The 21,217-nt window shown below is 45.6% G+C and overlaps 1 protein-coding gene across 1 annotated transcript in view; it reads right to left on the reverse strand.

Moving 5' to 3' along the window:
* Ube2z (ubiquitin conjugating enzyme E2 Z) overlaps positions 1-20,905 on the reverse strand; it is a 27,560-nt gene extending 6,655 nt beyond the window's left edge. Inside the window, exons 1-6 of the mRNA XM_045158085.1 lie at positions 20,479-20,905; positions 18,320-18,392; positions 15,530-15,717; positions 12,530-12,641; positions 6,491-6,603; positions 4,519-4,609 (exon numbers count right to left, since the gene is read on the reverse strand). Coding sequence (XP_045014020.1) covers positions 4,519-4,609; positions 6,491-6,603; positions 12,530-12,641; positions 15,530-15,717; positions 18,320-18,392; positions 20,479-20,816 — 915 coding nt within the window. The 5' untranslated portion in view covers positions 20,817-20,905. The remainder of the gene's footprint in view (positions 1-4,518; positions 4,610-6,490; positions 6,604-12,529; positions 12,642-15,529; positions 15,718-18,319; positions 18,393-20,478) is intronic.
* Between the last annotated feature and the right edge of the window lie 312 nt (positions 20,906-21,217).

The following is a 21,217-nucleotide window of genomic DNA, read 5'->3' on the forward strand; positions in this document are numbered from 1 at the left end:
AAATTCCTCTAAACACTTCACAGAAAGGTTTTATTGTCTTCAAAACATCAAAGATAACTTTAGCCAGAGTATAGGATATTAAAAAATCGTTTAAAATGCTATAGGCTGGGGAGATGGCTCAGTAGATAAAGGTACTTACTTTCAAAACCTGATCTGTGAGTTTGATTCCCCAGAACCCACCTGCTTCTGAAGTTCATTTTCTTTTCTTTCTTTTTGAGGTAGGGTGTCACTCTAGCCCAGGCTAACCTGGAATTCACTATGTAGTCTCAGGGTGGCCTCAAACTCATGGTGATCCTCCAACATCTGCCTCCCTAGTGCTGGGATTAAAGGTGTGTGCCACCACAACCAGCCTGGAGTTCATGTTCAGTGGCAGGAGAACCTGATGCTCCCAGTCACTCTGTCCCAAATAAATAATGTTAATTAGGGGCAGTGACAGCTAATTAGTGTGGCCAGAGTTCAAGTACACGGGAGACTTTGTTTTGCAGTCACAAAAAGTTTCACAGCCTACAATAGATCTTTCTCCTGTTTGCTCCTCACAACTCCTACAATTTTTCTTTTGTGGTTATAGGGACTGAACCCAGGGCCTTGTGCATTCTAGACCACTACTTTGCCACTGAACTCTCAGCCCCCATTTCATGCTTCTGCCCCTATTACCTTTAGGAGGGGGCATCATGGCTGCTAGTCATGGCCCACCCTTTTCATCCATTAGGGCTATTATCTCAAAGGCGGAGGAGTTCCACCCTTACTCTAGGACTGTCAATTCTCCCAATGTTTCTTCTGTCTTCCGAATTTGTTCCCTTTCCCCTATTCTCCTCTCCCCAGTTGATGGCCCTACCATCAATGCAAGGTGTTTTTGTTTTGTAAATTTTTCTTTTCTTATCTTTTTTTTTTTTTTTTTTTTTTTGAGGTAGGGTCTCTCTCTAGCCCAGGCTGATCTGAAATTCACTATGTAGTTTCAGGCTGGGATTAAAGGCATATGCTACCACGCCTGGCTTTTTTTTTTTTTTTTGGTTTTTTTTTTCGAGGTAGGGTCTCACTCTGGCCCAGACTGACCTGGAATTCACTATGGAGTCTCAGGGTGGCCTTGAACTCATGGCGATCCTCCTACCTCTGCCTCCCGAGTGCTGGGATTAAAGGCGTGCGCCACCACGCCCAGCGACCTGGCTTGTTTATTAACAAGAAAGATACACACTGTGTACCATGTCCTCTTGCTGCTGCAAACAAACTCCAAATGTATTGGCCACTATGTGTGTCTGGCTTTGCATGGGTACTGGGGAATTGAAGCCAGGCCATAGGCTTTGCAAGCAAGTGCATGTAACCACTGAGCCACCTCCTGAGCCCTGCAAGGTGCTTTCATTCACACTGAGTATTGGTAATGCTATACAGACCAGAGATGAGATTTCCTCATGGGAACTAGGGCAGGCTTCCTCTACATGCTCTAAAAACAGGGTTCAGGAAATAAGCCTTATCTTTTCTGTTTAAGGGAAGCAAGTGAGCTAGCCGTGGTGGCGCACGCCTTTAATCCCAGCACTCGGGAGGCAGAGGTAGGAGGACTGCTGTGAGTTAGAAGCCAGCCTGAGACTACATAGTAAATTCCAGGTTAACCTAGGCTAGGGTGGGATTCTACCTTGAAAAACAAAACATCAGGGCTGGAGAAATGGCTTAGGGGTTAAAGTGTTTGCATGCAAAGTCAAAGGACCTTGGTTCGATTCCCCAGGACCCACTTAAGCCAGATGCACAGGGTGGTTCATGTGCCTGGAGTTCGTTTGCAGTAGCTGGACTCTCTGGCATGCCCATTCTCTCTCTCACTTTCTCCTCTCTCAAATAAATAAATAAAACAACATTAAAAAAGAAAAGCAAAGCAAACCACCAGCAGCAGTAGCAACAACAATAAAATCCTTCAGAGGAGGACAGAGAAGTTTTTTTTTTTTTTTTTTTTTTTAATCAGCACCAACATAAGGAAACACGACTTAGACCCTACTGTGATGGGTGTTAGGGAAGTAGAAAAAGCCCAAGAAGAGCTGGAGGGTGGTGCTTTGGGATCTTAGTCCACTACCAAACTCTTCCTAATAATTATTTTCTTTGTGGGTGGGGTTACTGATCAGGGGTCTTGTGCAAGAGCTCCACCACTAAGCTAATATTCCCAGTCCTCTCTCCCCCCCTCCAAGGCAGCGTCTTTCTCAAGCCTTCACTATTCACAAGAATTCGTAATTTAGTCTCAGGCTGGCCTTGTACTCACTGTGATCCTCCTACCTTTGCCTCCTGAGTGCTGAGATTAAAGGCATGCACTACCATGCCTGGCCTCCTCCCTTCCCCCCGAGATAGGGTCTGCTCTGGCCCAGACTGACCTGGAATTTACAATGTAGTCTAAGGGTAGCCTCAAACTCATGGTGATTCTTCTACCTCTGTCTCCTAAGTGCTAGAATTAAAGGAGTGCGACCAGGCCCAGCCCCTAAGTCCTTTTGAAGACAGTCTCATTAAGATAGCTAGATGACCCACGGTCTCCAAAGCAGCTGAGATTATAGGTATGTACCAATCAGCCCATTTCTAAGCAAGACAATTAGTGAGGGGCCCAAAGATAGAACTAATTCTCCAGGAAAGGCATCCTCGCCTTCTCACCAACTAGGTGAGATTATTTGTAATTTGTTCAACAAGAACCTAATTATTATTAAAATAAGCACTAGTCTGCCTTTAAAATGTCTGCATGTATATGTGATGTGTGCACATGGGTGTGGGTGTGCGTGTGCTTTATAGCATGAGAGCATGGCAGTACTGGTAACTCGAGTCCGTCCTCACCTTTCCTCCTCACTTGAGGCAGGGTCTCTCTGCTGCTTTCTCTAGTCTGGCTGGCCCTCAAGCTTCTGGGTGATCCTTCTGTTTCTGCCTCCCATCTCACCGCTGCCTGAGATGTTGAGATTATAGAATTCCTACATTTACATGGGGTCTGAGATACTGAACTTGGGTACTCAGGCTTGCATGGCGAACACATTGTTCACTGAACCCCACCCCTACATTTTTATAAAATTACAACAGGTAAAAAACAAAACAAAACAGACAAACAACAACAACAACAAAAAAAAAAAAACGCCAGGCATGGTGGCTCACACCTTTAATCTCAACACTAGGGAGGCTGAGGTAGGAGGATCACTATGAGTTTGAGGCCACCCTGAGGCTACATAATGAATTCCAGGTCAGCCTGGGCTAGAGTGAGACCCTACCTTGAAAAACAAAACAAAACAAAAGCATCAGGGTCCTGATGAGTAGCTATGAACACACTGTAACCTTAATGCCTCAGCTTCCCAAGTACTGGGATTATAGGTGTGTACCACCATCCTTAGCTTGCATTTTTTCCCATGATATAGGGTCTCATTCTAGCCCAGGCCGACCAGAAATTCACTCTGTAGTCCCAGGCTGGCCTTGAACTAACAGCAATACCCCTACCTCTGCTTCCTGAATGTTGGGATTAAAAAAAAGTGTGTGCATCACTATACCTGGCTGGATCTGCATTATTTTTTATAATAATTTTATAATAATTTAGAAAGAGGAAGAGAATGGGCAGACCACAGCAAACAAATTCCAGATGCGTGCACCCCCTTGTACATCTGGCTGACGTGGATCTTGGAGAATTGAACTGGGATCCTTTGGCTTTGCAGGCAAACGCCTTAACCTCTAAGCCATCTCTCAAGTCGCCCTGGATCTGCATTTTTATTTGAAGCCAAGAGCACATTTCTCCATCACAGGTAGAGAATAAACTGCTTACTGCTTTTTGTGACAAGCACCTTTAACCTCTGAGTCTTCTCTTCAGCCCCTGCTTGCCTCCTTTGGCATAGGGATCAAATGACAATGTACAACTATCTTTCTCTGTGAGCCTTTAGGGTCAAGGAAGGGATTTCAACAGACTTTATCCATCCCTACTTAAGTAAGAGGGCTAAATTCTTGGAATGACTGAGAGGATTTGACTAGGAAGGGCTACAGCCCACAGCGCAGATGATCCTGACACTCTGAGTTCTAACTATGCCATGAACTAGAAACCAACTCCACATTGGCTTAAGCAAGTCATCTCTCTAAGCCTCCATTCCTCAAATGACACAGGATCGCTTTAGTTGCAACATTCTATGAGATATAGATGTCATCTGTAGTGGCCCCATATAAACTTACATATTTTGAATGCTAGGTCCCCAGCTGGTGGCAATTTGGGAACTGGAGCCTCCTGAAGGTAATATATTGTTGTGGGCGAGCTTATGGGTGTTATCCCTAGATTCTCCTGCCAGTGTCTGGTACATTTTTCTGCTGCTGTTGTCTACCTAAGTTGGCAAGAGGCCAGCCTATGCTCATGCTACATCTTCCCCTGCCATCCATCATGGAGCTTCCCCTCAAGTGTGTAAGCTAAAATAAACTTTTTCCTCCCAGAAGCTGCTCTTGGTTGGGTATTTTCTGCCAGCAACTTGAATTGGCAAAATCACCTTTGTGAGAGGGGATATTTTGTGGTCTATGAATTCATAGTAGAGGCTGTATTACCTGCATAGTCTGGCCTTGAAGATGTAAGCGATCTTTGCAGGCCACCTCATAGAAGTCATAATACTCCAGGAAGGACTTCTCCATCACCCCTCTGGAAAACAAAGAGGAAAATTAGAAAACTGAAGGCATATCCTACTTTTTTTGTGTGTGCATGTATGTTACTTCCTATTTTTTAATGTTTTATTTATTCATTCATTTATATGAGGGGGGGATGAATATGGGTGTGCCAGGGCCTCTAGCCACTGCAAATGAATTCCAGACCCATGTGCCACCTTGTGCAACTGGCTTTACGTGGATTCTGGGGAATCAATCAAACCTGTGTCTGTAGGCTTCACAGGCAATACCACCTCAACTCATGTCATGTTTAATGTCCACCATTTTGCTAAACCATTCCTAATCCCAAACAAACCCTACTCAAAATCCTCCTAAAAAGTTTACCTGACTTTGACTTTGTTCAGCCTGTTTTAGCACTCAAGGAACATAAAATATGCTTATGAAGTGCTTGCGCTCGCTCGCTCTCTTTTTTGAGGTAGGGGTCTCACTCTAGCCCAGGCTGACCTGGAATTCACTAGCTAGTCTCAGGCTGGCCTCAAACTCACGGTGTTCCTCCTACCTCTGCCTCCTGAGTGCTGGGATTAAAGACGTGCAACCACCACAATCGGCTAGTACTTGTTCTCTTTTTAAAATTACTTCATTTAGCCAGGCGTAATTCTAGCACTCAGGAGGCAGAAACAGGAGAATCACCGAGAGTTTGAGGCCACCCTGAGACTACATAGTAAATTTCAGGTCAGCCTGAGCTAGAGTGATACCACCTTGAAAAGTCAAAAAAGTAAAAATATAAGTAAAATTATTTCATTTACTGTAGAGAGCAGGAGAGGCAGATACAGAGAATGGGCACACCAGGGCCTCCAGCCACTGCAAATGAACTCCACATGCATGCGCTACCTTGTGTATCTGGCTTACATGGGTCCTGGGGCATCAAACGTGGGGTCTTAGGCTTTTAGGCAAGGGCCTTAATCACTAAACCATCTCTCCAGCCCTAAGTGTTAGCTCTCATTTGGCTGCAGTTAATATGTTTAACCCTTCACAAAACCTAGGGCTTCCTGAGGGCATGAACTTGCCTTTCCCACTGACTTGGCAGTCTTAATGAACTGAGAAATTCTCTGAACTTCCTCAGGTAAATGCAGCCATTTTGCTCTTTATTTATTTATTTTTTTTGTTTTGGTTTTTCGCGGTAGGGACTCACTCTAGCCCAGGCTGACTAGGAATTCACTATGTAGTATCAGGCTGGCCTTGAACTCACTCCTCCTACCTTTGCTACCCACAATGCTGGGATTAAAGGCATGTGCCACCAGGCCCATTTCCTTTTTTTGTTTGCTCGTTTTTCTTGGTTTTTCAAGATAGGATCCCACTCCTGCCCAGGCTGACCTGGAATTCACTATATAGTCTCAGGGTGGCCTAGAACTCATGGTGATCCACTCCCAAACATTTTTTTTTTTTGTTTTTTTAAGGTAGGGTTTCGCTCTAGCTCAGGCTGACCTGGAACTCATAGCAATATTTCCATCTCTGCCTCCTGAGTGATGGAATTAAAGGTGTGCACCACTAAACCCAGCCATTTTGCTCTTTAAAAGCAGGAACCTGGGCCAGGTCTGGTGGCACAGTCAGTAGGCAGAGGTAAGAGGACCGCTGTGAGTTCCAGCACTCTGTCTCCCAGCACTCGGGAGACAGAGGTAGGAGGATCGCCATGAGTTCAAGGCCACTCTGAGACTACACAGTTAATTCCAAGTCAGCCTGAGCTAGAGTGAAGCCCTACCTCAAAAAACCAAAAAATAAAAATAAAATAAAATAAAAATTTTAAAAAGCATGAAAAAAAATCTCTACCATCTCTATTTCCTTAACTCTGCACCAAAGGTTCTTGAAGACACAACACAAACTAAGTCTATAAAACAAATGACTAACTCTTGACACATACCTTAGGGGTTCAGGACAGGGACACTTTCCTTCCATCATGTCACAGACTGCAACTCTGATGGTCTCATGTCGGATACATTCATTATAGTTTTTGCTGTCTCCTGGATGTCTTTCCTGTGATTTGAGAGAGGCCATAGTGTTCACTTAACCAGAGAAAAGCTGATAAGAAGACTTCAGGGATAGTCCAGTATATGTGACTTAAGCATACAAAGTAAGAGGATATCTTTCTCATTGGCAATCCATGAAGAGTTAAGCCTTTTTTTTTTTTTTGTGTGTCATTCCAGTTTATTGAAATGAGTAAATTTATAGCTTTATTTGCATACAGAAAGTGCACAGGAAAACAAGTATGTATACAACAGTTGTGTGGCTGATCAGCACTTGTAAAAACTCAACTATCTAGAAATAGTTGCCTCCAGTTTAGCACTTGAAGTGTTTGGACTTTTAAAGTACTGTTTCAAGTTTGTGTTTATCATGACGAAGAAAGAAGCCAGACAGAAAAATATGCCATAGATAATCGACTATTATTAAACATAAACCCACAGACTTTTAGCTTGGACTGCTTGGGGCTAAATCAATAGAGGCTCACAAGGCCACCTTCTTGTTTAAATCCTGAGCAGTCATTTTCTTCTTCCACTTAAAGGTAAGCTTATATGTGGTTGATTAACATAAGCCTTTTTTTTTTTTCACAGCTCTTTTCCTCCCCATATATAGTAACACCCATTCTGTAACAGTTATTTGACATGAAATCAGGAAACTAGACCTATCAGATTTTCCTGAATCAATCTCAACTGAAAGACCTATCAAGTAAGGATTAAGTGAGAAATAATCATATTTATAAATGATAGTGGAGCTGGGCTTGGTGGTACATGTCTATAAACCAGCAATTGGGAGGTGGAGGCAGGACGATCAGGAACTTCAAGGTCAGCCTGGATACATGAGACTGTTGGGGGGGGGGGGAGAAGAACAAGAGAGAGAGATAAAAAGAAAGTATATAAATGTAGTTAGGAGCTTAATATGGACAACCTTTAGGCATCAACCAGTAAAATATTTCCTGGTTAACTCTTTTAAATGTCTGTAGGGTTTCACCATCATTGAATCTTATCAGAAGAACTTTTTTTTGTTTCTTTCTTTGAGGTAGGGTCTCACTCTGGTCCACACTGACTATGTAGTCTCAGGGTAGCCTTGGCCTCATGGCAATCCTCCTACCTTTGCCTCCTGAGTGCTGTGATTAAAGGCATGTGCCACCATGCCTGGCAGAAGGATAACTTTTGATTTAGACAAAAAATTCCAAATTTTGAAGCTAGGGGTGTGAATCAGTGGTAGAACACTTATTTCATTTTTAAAATTTTATTTATTTATTTAAGAGAAAGCAAGAGAGAAAATGAGAGAATAAGTGTGCCAGGGCCTCTAGCCAGTGAAAATGAACTCCAGACACACGTGCCACCATGTGCATCTGCATTACATGGGTTCTGGGGAATTGAATTTGAATACTTAGGCTTCGCAGGCAAGTACCTTAACCACACTAAGCCATCTTTCCAACCCAGAACATTTATTTCAAATGCACAAGGCCCTGGGTTTTATACTCAACAGAAGCAACAACAAATTAAACTACTTATTTATTTATTTTTAATTATTTTGGTTTTATTTTATTTATTTTAGAGACAGACAGCGAGAGAAAGAGGCAGAGATAGAGAGAATGGGCTTCCAGCCACTGTAAACGAACTCCAGACACATGCGTCCCCTTGTGCATCTGGCTAACGTGGGTCCTGGGGAATCGAGTCTTGAACCAGGATCCTTAGGCTTCACAAGCAAGCGCCTAACGGCTAAGCCATCTCTCCAGCCCGAACTTTTTATTTTTTAAAATTTATTTGAGAGTGACAGAGAAAGAGGCAGATAGATAAGACAATGGGCATGCCAGGGCCTCCAGCCACTGCAAATGAACTCCAGATGCATGCGCTCCCTTGTGCATCTGGCTTACACGGGTCCTGGGGAATTGAGCCTCGAACCAGGGTCCTTAAGGCTTCATAGGCACTAAGCCATCTCTCCAGCACAAACTGAACTTTAGAAAGATTTTTTAAAATTTATTTGAGGGAGAGGAGAAAAAATGGGCATGCCAGGGTCTCCAGTAATTGCAAATGAACTCCAGACACATGTGCAATCTTGGCTTATGTGAGTACTGGGAAATTAAACCTGGCTCCTTAGCCTTCAAAAGTGAGCATCTTAACGACTAATCCATCTCTCCAGCCCAAATCAAACTTTTTTCTAGCCAGGGGTGGTGGTGCACACCTTTAATCCCAGCACTTGGGAGGCAGAGGTAAGCGGACTGCCATGAGTTTGAGGTTACCCTGAGACCACATAGTAAATTCCAGGTCAGCCTGAGCTACAGTGAGACCCTACCTCAAAAAAACCTTGAAAATTTTGTTTTAAATTTTTATTTGAGACAGAGAAAGAGGCAGATAGAGAGAGAGAGTGGGCGTGTCAAGGCTTCCAGCCACTGCAAAACTCCATGTGCCACCTTCTGCATTTGGCTTACATGGTTCTCTTGAACCTGGGTCCTTTGGCTTTGCAGGCAAAACAAGCACCTTAACCATTAAGCCATCTCTCCAGCATATTTTATTTGATTTATTTGAGAAAAAGAAAGAAGCAGGGGGGCGGGGGAGAGAATATGAGTGTGCCAGTGCCTCCAGCCACTCCAAACAAACTCCAGACACATGTACCAACCTTGTGCATCTGACTTACATGGGTCCTGGGAAATCAAACGTGGGTCCTTTGGCTTTGTAGGCAAGCGCCTTAAGAGTTAAGCCATGTCTCCAGTCCTCAAAATGTTTTAATCATCAAAATGGAATTAGTCCAACAAGGCATAGAATATTCATGGTAGAACTTGGGGTCCACTGGCAAATCCTGAGTCCTACACTACTCTGTCATTAGGAATGTTAATTGGCATCTCTGAGCCACTTCTGCATGTGTATTTGTAATCCTAGCACCTGAGTGGTGGAAACAGGAGGATCTTAAGTTTAAGAACAGCTTCTGGTATAAAGTGCGTTAAAGACCAGCCCACACTACTGAGACTTTCTGAAAACAAGACTACAACAACAAAACCCTAATCTCTAAGCAAATTTCCTCACTTAAAAATGGGGACAAGCCGGGCGTGGTGGCGCACGCCTTTAATCCCAGCACTTGGGAGGCAGAGGTAGGAGGATCACTGAGAGTTCGAGGCCACCCTGAGACTACATAGTGAATTCCAGGTCAGCCTAAGCCAGACAGAGTGAGACCCTACCTCAAAAAACCAAAAAAAAAAAAAAAAAAAAAAAAAAAAAAAAAAAAAAAAAAGGGGACAGGACTGGAGAGATGGCTTAGCGGTTAAGCGCTTGCCTGTGAAGCCTAAGGACCCCGGTTTGAGGCTCGATTCCCCAGGACCCACGTTAGCCAGATGCACAAGGGGGCACATGTGACTGGAGTTCGTTTGCAGTGGCTAGAGGCCCTGGCGTGCTGATTCTCTCTCTCTGTCTGTTGCTGTCAAATAAATAAATAAAAATAAACAACAACAACAACAAAAAAACTTAAAAAAATGGGGACAGCTAAGCGGGGTGTGGTGGCACACGCCTTTAATCCCAGCACTCAGCAGGCAGAGGTAAGAGGATCATTTTGAGTTCAAGGCCACCCTGAGACTAATTCCAGGTCAGCCTGGGCTAGAGTAAGACCCTACCTCGAAAAACCAAAACAAAACAAAACAACAAAAAAAATGGGAACAGCTAGCAACTGCCTTGAAGCCAGCTCAATACAGGGATGGTATGAGACTGGTCTCTGCTACACTCAGGACCAAGTCGTAACAACATGCTACACTGATGCTATTGATCTCACCACTCTGCCTCCTTATCACCTGCTCTGAAGAGCCTCTCCAGGGGCATAAGAACTCATCACCCTCAGGGTCAACATAAAAAAAAATTAATCTGTGACTCTTATCATTAACAAGAGGCTGGAATGGTAGTCAGGACAAAATGGAGTAACAGGACAGCTGAGGGGGTGACAGATACCAGGGATTGGGTCATCCACATTCCTCAAGGAGCCACTCAGCCATCATCCTTTCCTTGCCTAACAATACCCCAGGTCTAGGTGTCCTGCCCCCTTATCTCTCAGGACACCAGGTTAATGTTCTGGTGACACACCCTGGCTATCTTAGCCCTCCCCTAAAGAAACCTTTCTTTTACTTCTCCCTTCCTCACCTTCCCTCAACTGAAGAGCTCTATAAAGCCTACTATGTGTAACCCCAAGTTGACTGCTCTGCTCTTGAGAGTCAGTCCCTCCCCCACTACACCGCAATAAAAACTTCCATGTTTGGGCTAGAGAGGTGGCTTAGTGGTGGTTAAGGGCTTGCCTGTGAAGCCTAAGGACCACAGTTAGAGGCTCAATTCCCCAGAACCCACGTTAGCCAGATGCCCAAGGGGGCGCACGCACCTGGAGTTCATTTGCAGCAGCTAGAGGCCCTGGCGCACCCATTCTCTCTCTCTCTCTCTGCTTCTTTCTGTCGTTCTCAAATAAAAAAAAAAATAAATAAATAAAAAATCAATGAAAAAAACCTTCCATCTTTGCCTCAGAAAATAAATAAATAAAAAATGGCAACAGGCCAGGCATGGTGGCGCACACCTTTAATCCCAGCATTTAGGAGGCAGAGGTAGGAGGATTGCCATGAGTTTGAGGCCATCCTGAGTCTACATAGTGAATTCCAGGTCAACCTGGGCTAGAATGAAACTCTACCTTGAAAACCAAACCAAACAAAAGGAGACAGCCAGCTGGGGGTGGTGATGCAACCCTCCCTTTAAACACGGAAGGACTGTCATGAGTTGAGGCCACTAGTGAATTCCAGGTCAGCCTAAGATATAGCAAGACCCAGGGGGAGATGGGGAAGAAGTGGGGACAATATGTGAGGTGTTGTGACAGACCCCTTTAATCCCAGCACTCAGAAGGTAGAGGGAGGAGGATAGCTTTGAGTTTGCAGTCAGCCTGCCTGGTCTACAGAGTGAGTTCCAGGTCAGCTTGGACTATGGTGAGACCCTGATTCAAAACAACAAAACAAGCCACAACAAGCCACAAAAGTACAAGACCAGCCTGGAAAACTTAGATCCTGACTCAAATGAAAAAGAAAAAAGGGCTGGTAGATATTTTGTCTTCCATGTGCTAGGCCCCTAGGTTCAATCACCAGCACCAAAAAATTATTTATTTATTTATTTATGAGATAAAGAGAGTGTATGGGCAAATCATGGCCTCTTGTCCCTACAAAGGAACTCCTGATGCATGGGACATTTTGTGCATCTGGCTTTATGTAGGTACTGGGGAACTGAGCCTAGGCCCACAGGCTTTGCAAGCAAGTACCTTTAACCACTGAACAATCTCCCCAGTTTGGGGAATACCTTAGGATTATGCTGTAGAATGCAGACTCACTGAAGAAGCCACTGGCTACCACCACCCCTAAAGGAGGCTCAGAATTCCCAAATAGCAACACTGACTTCCACTCTGTAGGTCAACCCAAATCAAATACTGAACAGTATTTAATTAGCTACTCTAATTCTTAGAAATAAAGAACAGAGAGCTGGGCGTGTTGGCACATGCCGTTATCCCAGTACTCAGGAGGCAGTGGTAGGAGGATTGCTTTGAGTTCGAGACCATCCTGAGTGAATTCCAGGTCAGCCTGGGCTAGAGTGAGACCTTACTCCCACTCCCACTCCCCCCAAAAAGAACATGCATGTCAGTTCCCTTTCTCTCGTATCGTGACAAGTGTTTAATATGTGGAGCTGTGCTAGATAAAATGAGACGTCTTAGGTCTCTTGAAGCACACAATGTCAGCCGGGTGTGGTGGCACATGCCTTTAATCCTAGCACTCAGGAGGCAGAAGTAGAAGATTGCCATGAGTTCGAGGCCACCCTGAGACTACATAGTGAGTTCCAGGTCAGCCTGGGCTAGAGTGAGACCCTACTGCGAAACCCAACCCCCCAAAAAAGCACACAATGTTACAAGCCTCACAGCAGGACCCAGTTGGTCTTACCTGTTCAAAACCAGGTTCATTGTGGTAGGGATTCTCTGTCATCAGGGACTGTATGGAAATGAGCACAGAAGAGATGCTCTGTGCTGGGCTCCAGGCAGGGCCAGTCCACGTACTACAAACACAGCACAGGGTGGGAAGAAGGTGAGACAAGAACATTCGGGGAACCCTGACAGCAGTAGCACTATTAGTGAGACACCATCAGTTTCTCTTTCCCTATTAATACTCTGGAAATTACCAACCTCTGTCTCACCCTCATTCACCAGAAATCAGCTAACTGCCTAAATCCTGCTATTAAAAGGGGGATGAGGCAGGCACGGTGGCTCATGCCTTTAATACCAACACTCAAGAGGCAGAGGTAAGAGGATTGACCTAAGTTCGAGTCCACCCTGAGACTACAGAGTGAATTCCAGGTCAGCCTGAGCTAGAGTGAGACCCTACCTCAAAAAAACAAAAAATAAAAAATAAAATAAGGGGAGGGGAAATAGAAGAAAAGAGAGCAAAGTTATTATGAAAGGACTTTCTTTGTGCTAGAAAAGAAATAGTATCCAAGTAAGGCCACCACGTCAAACAAGACATTAAGAAAATAACTCTAAAGGTTGTCTAAATGTTAATCTCTATGTCCTCAAATGGCTTATTTATTTATAGGTGGTGACAGGTAGAGATGGCAGAGCAGCTAAGCAGAGGCCCAAAGTGACTGAAGCCACCTCAGAGGCCATTTGGCAAGGGTTGTGGTCAGGGACTGTATCAGGGTCAGTATCAAGCATACAAGGAGGGTCAAATTCTTTGAAGACCACTTACTTCTGCCAAGAAAGGAAGAGATTAGGGACACTTTCACACTGAGAGGGTCTCAAAATATTAAATGGAAATCAATGTGAAGAGCACACATGTGTTTTGAGGCAGGGTCTCACTTTCACCCAAGCTGACCTGGAACTCCCTCTGTAGCCCAAGGTGGCCAGCCTCAAACTCACTGGTGATCCTCCTACCTCAGTCTCCCAAGCACTGGAATTCAAAGCATGTGCCACCATGCCTGTCTTAGTGTGTGCTTGCTTCTGAGACAGGGTTTTATTATTGTATTTTATTATATTCTGAGACAGGCTCTGATTGGTTGGTTTTGCTACACACACCAGGATGGCCTTGAACTTGCAGCAATCCTATCTCTGTCTCCTAAATGCTGGGATTACAGACATGTACTATCTATTACACCTAAGTACATATGATCAAGTGTTAACAGCAGGGGGTGGCTTGGATATCAATGGCATATATTTTAGCTCATTTGATAAGATGGCACCAGAGCTGGAAGCTGAACACAACTGGATCCAGGGCTAGGCTGTTCAAGTTAACTGGCCACTGTCCTTCTCCGCTACACTTGAGGGGGGTATGCAACAGTAATCGCATCAGAGGCTGCTTTTCAGTGGTTCCAACCTGTTCTCCCAGCTCTACTCCCTACAAGCTCTGTTCCTTCTACTCTCCACTTTCCATATTTGAGAATTCAAGTCAACAGAGGCAAGTCTCACTTCATTTCTTTTATCACTGAGTCAGCCCAGTATTTTTCTACGTAGGAAGGGAAGGAATTAGGAAAATAAACCTAATACAGCCAATTACAAATATGGGAATTTCCTACCACATGTTCACCACAAAATTTCAATTTCTAGGTAGCTTCTCCTTTTCCACCCAGAAAACTTTTACTTCCACCCCACCACTTTCTTTAGTCTGTTCCTTCCATGAGGGGCTGCCTGCCCAAATTACCTTTATATTAACCTAACGAGAGAGAATTTACTACATACACACACACTTTCACGAACAAACTTCATACAGAAGCAAGGCCTCAATTTCCTTACCATCATGGGACACAGAAAAATCACAATCCCCCCCAGCTAAGAAGACAATGTACCCTAATAATAGGAAAGACTTTTTTTTTTTTTGAGGTAGGGTCTCACTCTAGCTCAGGCTGATGTGGAATTCACTCTGTATTCTCATGGTGTCCTAGAACTCATGGCGATCCTCCTACCTCTGCCTCCCAAGTGTGCGCCACCACACCTGGCATGAAAGACTTTTTTAAGGACAACCTCCTTTAATGCACTTCCTTCAGTTGCCATACTCCTAACAGAATATATTCCTGCACTTGATCGTTCTAGAAAAAAACCCTATTTTTAATGTTTCAGCTTATTCCTGCACTTGATCGTTCTAGAAAAAAACCCTATTTTTAATGTTTCAGCTGTTTTTCCCACATACAAACCTGGAAATTTGTTAGAAAGAAAACAAGATCACCAGTTTGTACAACTTTCTTGGCCTTTAACCTGTAATCAATTCCCTGTCTTTCCAGGGAAATTCAGACCACAAAAGACCAATCCTAAACATGCTACACTTCTATTCTGAGTTTTTAGCCCACAAAGGCAGGCTTTGAAATGGAATGAATGAGAACTCCATGAAACAAAAATCACAGTAGCACCCAGGAAGAAGATATTCTTGAAACTTCTGTTCAAATGTGCTATTTTTCCAAGCTCAGACATTTCCATTCAATTGTTATAATCATTATTATCACCAAAGCCTCCAAAGACCCTCTTGAGATGCTCAAAAAAGGTACCCACAATCTTAAATGCACCAGATCTGTAGCATTTCTCAACCTGTCTGGGAGACAGTAAGGCCCTGGTGTCCTAAGGGAGTGGTTCTCAAACTGCAGTGTGCAGCACAATCACCTAGGCAGCCGGCAGAACTGCTGGCCCCACCCGGGTTCTGACAGAACAGGTCTGAGATGGGGCCCCCAACTCTGGAGATGCTGCAGCAGCAACGAAGGAACCATGCTTTGAGAACCACACCTCCTAAGATGTGCCTTGTTTGTGATCATTTAACTTCCTTCCATTCTATCTAGAATGGCACCAGTCACGTACACCATCCTAAGAACTGAGACGGGGTTCAGATGAGGAATCCTGGCTGATGAAGGCTGGCCTAGAGTAATTATTTGCTAATAAATAACTTGGCCAGTTAGAAGTCTCCTCTTACCCTAGAATACTCAAGCAGACTTTCCCATTGCGGTAGAAGTTGGGGTTAAACCTCACTGTGTTATTGCCCGTTGTCATCAGTTTGACCCGAGGTGGGTGGATGGGATAGTCGGGCGGACACCGAAACACGAACAGGAAGAAACCCCCTTCATAAGGAGTGTCAAATGGGCCTGTGATCAAAGCATGAATCTGCAAAATAAAACCCCATCTCAAAATTGTGAGGTGATGCCCCACCCAAGCCCACCTGCCTTCCACCTGCTACCCCGGCCAGAAGCAGGGCCCACAATCTGCTGTCCATATTCCACGTGCTCTTCATGCAGACTCACAGCCTGTACTCACTCATAGAAGGTGGGGTGGAATTTTAAAACATCCCATTACAGTGGAGTATCATCACACCTGAAGGTCATGTTCTAAAGTTGAGCCCAAGGTTAAAACTGAATCTAGTCAAAATGAACCTAAGTATTCCTTAAAGCATGCTTTTGTTTAGACTTCTCTGATTGTACCTAACAAACTGAAAAAAAAACATAAATGTGTAAAATCTGGAGCTGGAGAGATGGCTCAACGGTTCACGCCTTGACTGCAAAGACTAATGACCCAGGTTCAGTTCCCCAGTGCCCACATAAAACCAGATGCACAAGGTGGTACATGCATCTGAAGTTAGTTTGCAGCAGCTGGAGGCCCTGGCACGCCCATTCTCTGCCTCTCTTCTTTCTGCTTGCAACTGAATAAAAATACACTAACAAAAATTGTGTGAAATCCATATGCAGCAATAAAATAGTCTTTTTATTGATTTGTTTTTATTTTATTTTATTCTTTTGGTTTTTTGAGGTAGGGTCTCACTAGCTCAGGCTGACCTGCAATTCACTATGTAATCTCAGGCTGGCCTCCAAGTCGTGGCAATTCTCCCAAGTGCTGGGACTAAAGGCATGTGCCACCATGTCCAGAGAAAGTCTTTTTAATGTTTAAGAAATAAATACCTATTTTTACTGAGATGTTTGTATTTGCCTACATTAAACATGCATATCATGCAACTCCACCCTCCACTTATGTGGCATGAAGTGGAGGTTGGTGGTGTGATGAATGGAAGAGGAAGGGGACTGAAGTCGTAGTATCACAGCACCAGTGTCAGTAACAGTACAAAGGGTGTCTTCTTATTTCCTCCACAGAGGATCAAGCCTAATGTGGGGGATGGGGCATAAGCAGCATTCAGCTGTTAAAGATATTAAGCAAAGTGGGGAAAACTCAGGGTCCACTCAAAGGAATTGTTTCTCTCCAGAAAATTTTGGGGAGATGGTTGAGCAGTTAAAGGTGCTTGCTTACAAAGTCTGCCAGCTAGGATTTAATTCTCCAGCATCCATGTAAAGTCAGATGCACAAAATGGCACATCTAAAAGGCACTGGTACATCCATACTCTAGCTTTCTCTGCTCACAAATAAAAACATTTAAATAAGTATATCTATATATACGCATACATTCACACAAGCTTTTTTTGTCTTGTTTTGTTTTTTGTTTTCCAAGGGTCTCACTCTAGCTCACGCTGACTGACCGGAAGTTCACTATGTAGTCTCAGAGTGTCCTTGAACTCATAGTGATCCTCCTACCTCTGCCTCCAGGGTGTTGGGATTAAATGCATGCGCCACCACGCCCAGCTCAACATCAACATTTCTTAAAGCAGAGCATTAAACTCTTTTTCTCCACCAACCATAATTATTAAACATGATTTCCCTTCCTGAAGAGGAAAATCTAAGCTAACTCAATTATATTTCTTATTTTTCAAAGGAACATATAAGTCTGCTGAAAATGTGAACAGTAAGAGGAAAAACGGCCTTGCACTTCTATGCCTCAATCTATAATCCCTACCACCCTGGTAACACACTCCGTGGTATTCTAGCCCCCAAACACTGGAAATAGCAAATTCCACTGTTCTCAACATGGCATCAATTCTGGGGCCCCAGAGGCCATCATATTAACTACAGTAGTTGACCGGGGACAAGATGTCCAAGGAAAAACATTTCCTGCCACATAAAAAGGGGGAAAAAAATTTAAATAGAAGTCTACTGAAAACACACACACAAAAAGCACATATCAACAATACAAAAACAGAATTTTTTACTTCAAGAAAATTGATCCTAATAGTTTTCACTTGAAATAACTCTAGATTTAGGAAGTCTGTTTTTTTTTCCTTAGAATCAGTTCATGAACAAATTCACTCCTGAGAGTAGAATTTTCAGTAATAGAGAAATCTATGTACCAGAGAAATGTGACATTATACAGTAAGCTTTCTGTGTGGAAGGTAAGAGGATAGAACTTTGAAGTGGAAGATCCTCAAAAATAGTTAAGGACAGGACCCTAAACAAGGCCCTTTAATCACAATACTCCTGCCAAACTAGCCCTATACCCCACTTTTCCTGCACACGACTTACACAATCATAGTTAAGAGTGGTAAGATGGGGCTAAAGCTGGGAAGTACAATGGACAGGTGATTGAATACCTGATCCAGACTGGAACATTCTGAGAGGGAAAAAGTGGCCTATAGTAGCTAAGGTGGAGCAAGAGACATGAACTGGGGGTTTCCAAGCCAATCAGTACCCATGTGTACCCTAACAACAGATACTTGTTTAAGGTTCTGTTTTACTTCACTATGTGACCATGGGCAAGTCATTTTCTCTCCTGGGGTCTTAATTCCTTCATCTACATAACCAGAGGTGAGCTGGATAATCTCTTTTAGAGTCTCTCAAATTTTAAGGGCCCAATTTCCCAACAGTCCCCTCCCCCATATCAAGTTACATACCTTAGTCATGTCAACAGTATCTGGTACAACGAACATTCCTGGAGGAGGCTCCTTATAAATGGACATGATATCCCTGTATAACACCAAGAGGAGATCAGAGGAGAGAAAGGGGAATTCCTTGAGCAGGACAGCTGTTATGGCTTCAATGAGGCCAGGGTTCGAGAAAGTGGTGCTTGGTACCACAAATGTTTGCACTGTCGTGTTGGCTGGGAAATCTCAGCTGAGTACTTGTCAGACAGGGAGAGAGCAAATTATTATCAAAGGGGCATTGTTTCCTCAGGAGGAGGGGACTGACAGGGGAAAAATAACCCAAGATACCAATGGTATCAGATGCCACTCTGGGAAAGCCACATCCCATTTTTTCTCACTTCTTCCCACATGGAGACTCATTCATTTCCCAGCTCCCAGATTCTCAGGCACTACACTGAGTGAAAAAAATTAATAAATAAGTAACTGGGAAAGCATAAGTAACTCCATTACAAAACTAGTTCTATAACCCATTCTGTGGACCTTTGTTGATAAGAAGATTGTATGGAGCCAGCAAGTCAATCACAGCCCTCTTGTCCAGGACACTAACAGGTCAGCAATCTTTACATGTTGGGTAAGGGGGCCCTCTGCAATTGCTATTATCTCACACCTGTGAAAGATGGCATTCAACGACTATAATAAATGAGTAAGTTTCTAAGTTGTAATCTTATCAACTAGGATAGATCAGTTGACAGGAAGGCTTAAAAAGAATTCTACTATGAGGAAGTCTAGGGACACTGCTAAGGTGGAAGGGATGTAAGTGTAAACATGTTGAGAGAACAGATCAAAGTATGGGCCAAGACCAATGGTGTATCATTCATCAAGAATGAAAGAGCTAAAAAAACAAAGCTGCCAGGCATGGTGGCGCATGCCTTTAATCCCAGCACTCACTCGGGAGGCAGAGGTAGGAGGATCACCATGAGTTCAGGGCCAACCTAAGACTACATAGTGAATTCCAGGTCAGCCTGGGCTAGAGTGAAACCCTACCTCGAAAAACAAACAAACAACAACAACAAAGAGCTGAAGGAATACAAAAGTCGCATGCTGAATTTAAGTTAGAGGTGGCGATCTCTGAGAAGTTGGCATCTTGTGTCAGGCATTGTGCTAGGTATTTTACCTGCTTCAGGTTATTTATTAGAAAAGCAGGTGGACAGACGTCTGAAGGCACTTAGCACATGGGGGGGGGGGAGGATAATCCCTAGAAAAGGGCCACAGGGAGAGTTAACTGGGTCTTCAGGATTCATAGCAGCTCAAGCCCTTTTCCTAGTCAGTAGGTATACCAAGCACTTGTGCATAAACATATTTATCCATTAAGTGATATGATCTGAGATCACTCATCCAAGAAACAAGCACAAAAGGAACTTAGGCCTTTGTTTGCTTCACAAAAAGTACATCAGAAAATCCAGGGGTGGGAGGTGGATACAAAAAAAAAAATAATAAGGTCCCGAATGGGATATTACAAGCTCCAGTGTGTGCTGGGAAAGCCGGACCCTGAGTTGCTGGAAGAGGTGTGAGAGCAGGACAGATCTGGGATACCAGAAAAGGGAATCAAGAGAAGACGTGGAAGTCAGGGAAGTGATCTAGACCTGGGGGTTAGGACCATATGGCAGGGGTTTGAAGAGGCAATCAAAAGGAAGGCTGGCACAAAGTCTGAGGTTGGCCAAAGCACAGTATGTTATCAAGGGGACTTGAGAAGGGACGGGGTGCGGTGTGTGTGTGTGTGTGGGGAAGAGTACCAATGGGTGGGGCCTGCGGGCATCACCCATAGGTAGTCTGCAAAGGTAGGGGAAGAGGGGTGGCGCGAGGGCCAGAGGGGATGTTACTGAAGGGTCGGGGTCCGGGTGGGAGGGAAGGAGTGTGTTGTGGGGGAGAGGGTCCAGCACCTAGGCGCGGGGAGGTCGCCGAGGGGCGGGGTCGGACCTGGGGCACCTGAGGGGTTTGCGCAGGTTGGGGCTGGGCAGTGCGTCCGGGAAGGGGCTGGGATCCCGACGACGCGGTGTGCCAGCGGTCTCGGGGCCTGGGAGCGAGGCGGCGGGGCGAGCTACCCGGAGGTTTTGGGGCGGGGGGGGGGCGGCGGCGGGGAAGGTCGAGCCCTGGAGCTCCGGGCTGGAGGAGGAAAAGCCCCGGCTCACCGCTTGATCCGGAGGAGACACTGCGGAGCGGTTCGCTCGCCGTCCCAGTCAGAGCTGAGCGTGGGGTCCCAGTGGCTAAGCAGCGCGGCCCCGTGGGCAGCGGCGGAGGGCGGGAGCCCCGGTAGCGGAGCCAGGCCGCTCCCCGGTCCCCCGGCCCCGCCCGCCGCTGCCGCCGCCGCCCACACATCCGGCAGGAAAGGCGGCCCGAAGCCGCCGCCGCCGCCGCCGCCGCCGCCGCCGCTGACGCCGACCACACCGGCTACACCGCTCGACCCGGGGCCTGCAGCCCCGGCACCCGCCGTCGCCGTCGCCGCCTCCTCAGTCGGACTCTCCGCCATCGCTGCTTCGCTTCCGGGACTGCCGAGCAGCACGTCCGCCGACCAGAGCGGCCGCTGCTTCCCCGCACCACCGAGAGCCGGGCCAGAGTGTCCCCACCCTCGGCTTCCCCGAGCCCTGCAGGCGCGCTGGCTCCGCCCACCTCCGCCCCGACCAGCGAGAGGCGCGCGGCAAGAGCGTCCACCCACGGTCCTCCAGCGCGGGGGCTCGCCGGCCGCCGGGCCGCGGGTTCCGGGCGGGCCGTGCGCGCCGGGGGAGGGAGGGAGGGGGGGGGGGAGGCGCGGCGGGCCCGCCTCGGCGGCGTGTTTCCTTTCCCGAGTGCCGGGGAGGGGAGGCGCTGGGGAGAGCCGCGTCTTCCCCCGCGGGGCGAGGTGCCCACCTTCCCCCTGCCCCGGGGTAGCAC

The sequence above is a fragment of the Jaculus jaculus genome, chromosome 9, assembly GCF_020740685.1.
Source record: "Jaculus jaculus isolate mJacJac1 chromosome 9, mJacJac1.mat.Y.cur, whole genome shotgun sequence".
NCBI classification, from domain to species: domain Eukaryota; kingdom Metazoa; phylum Chordata; class Mammalia; order Rodentia; family Dipodidae; genus Jaculus; species Jaculus jaculus.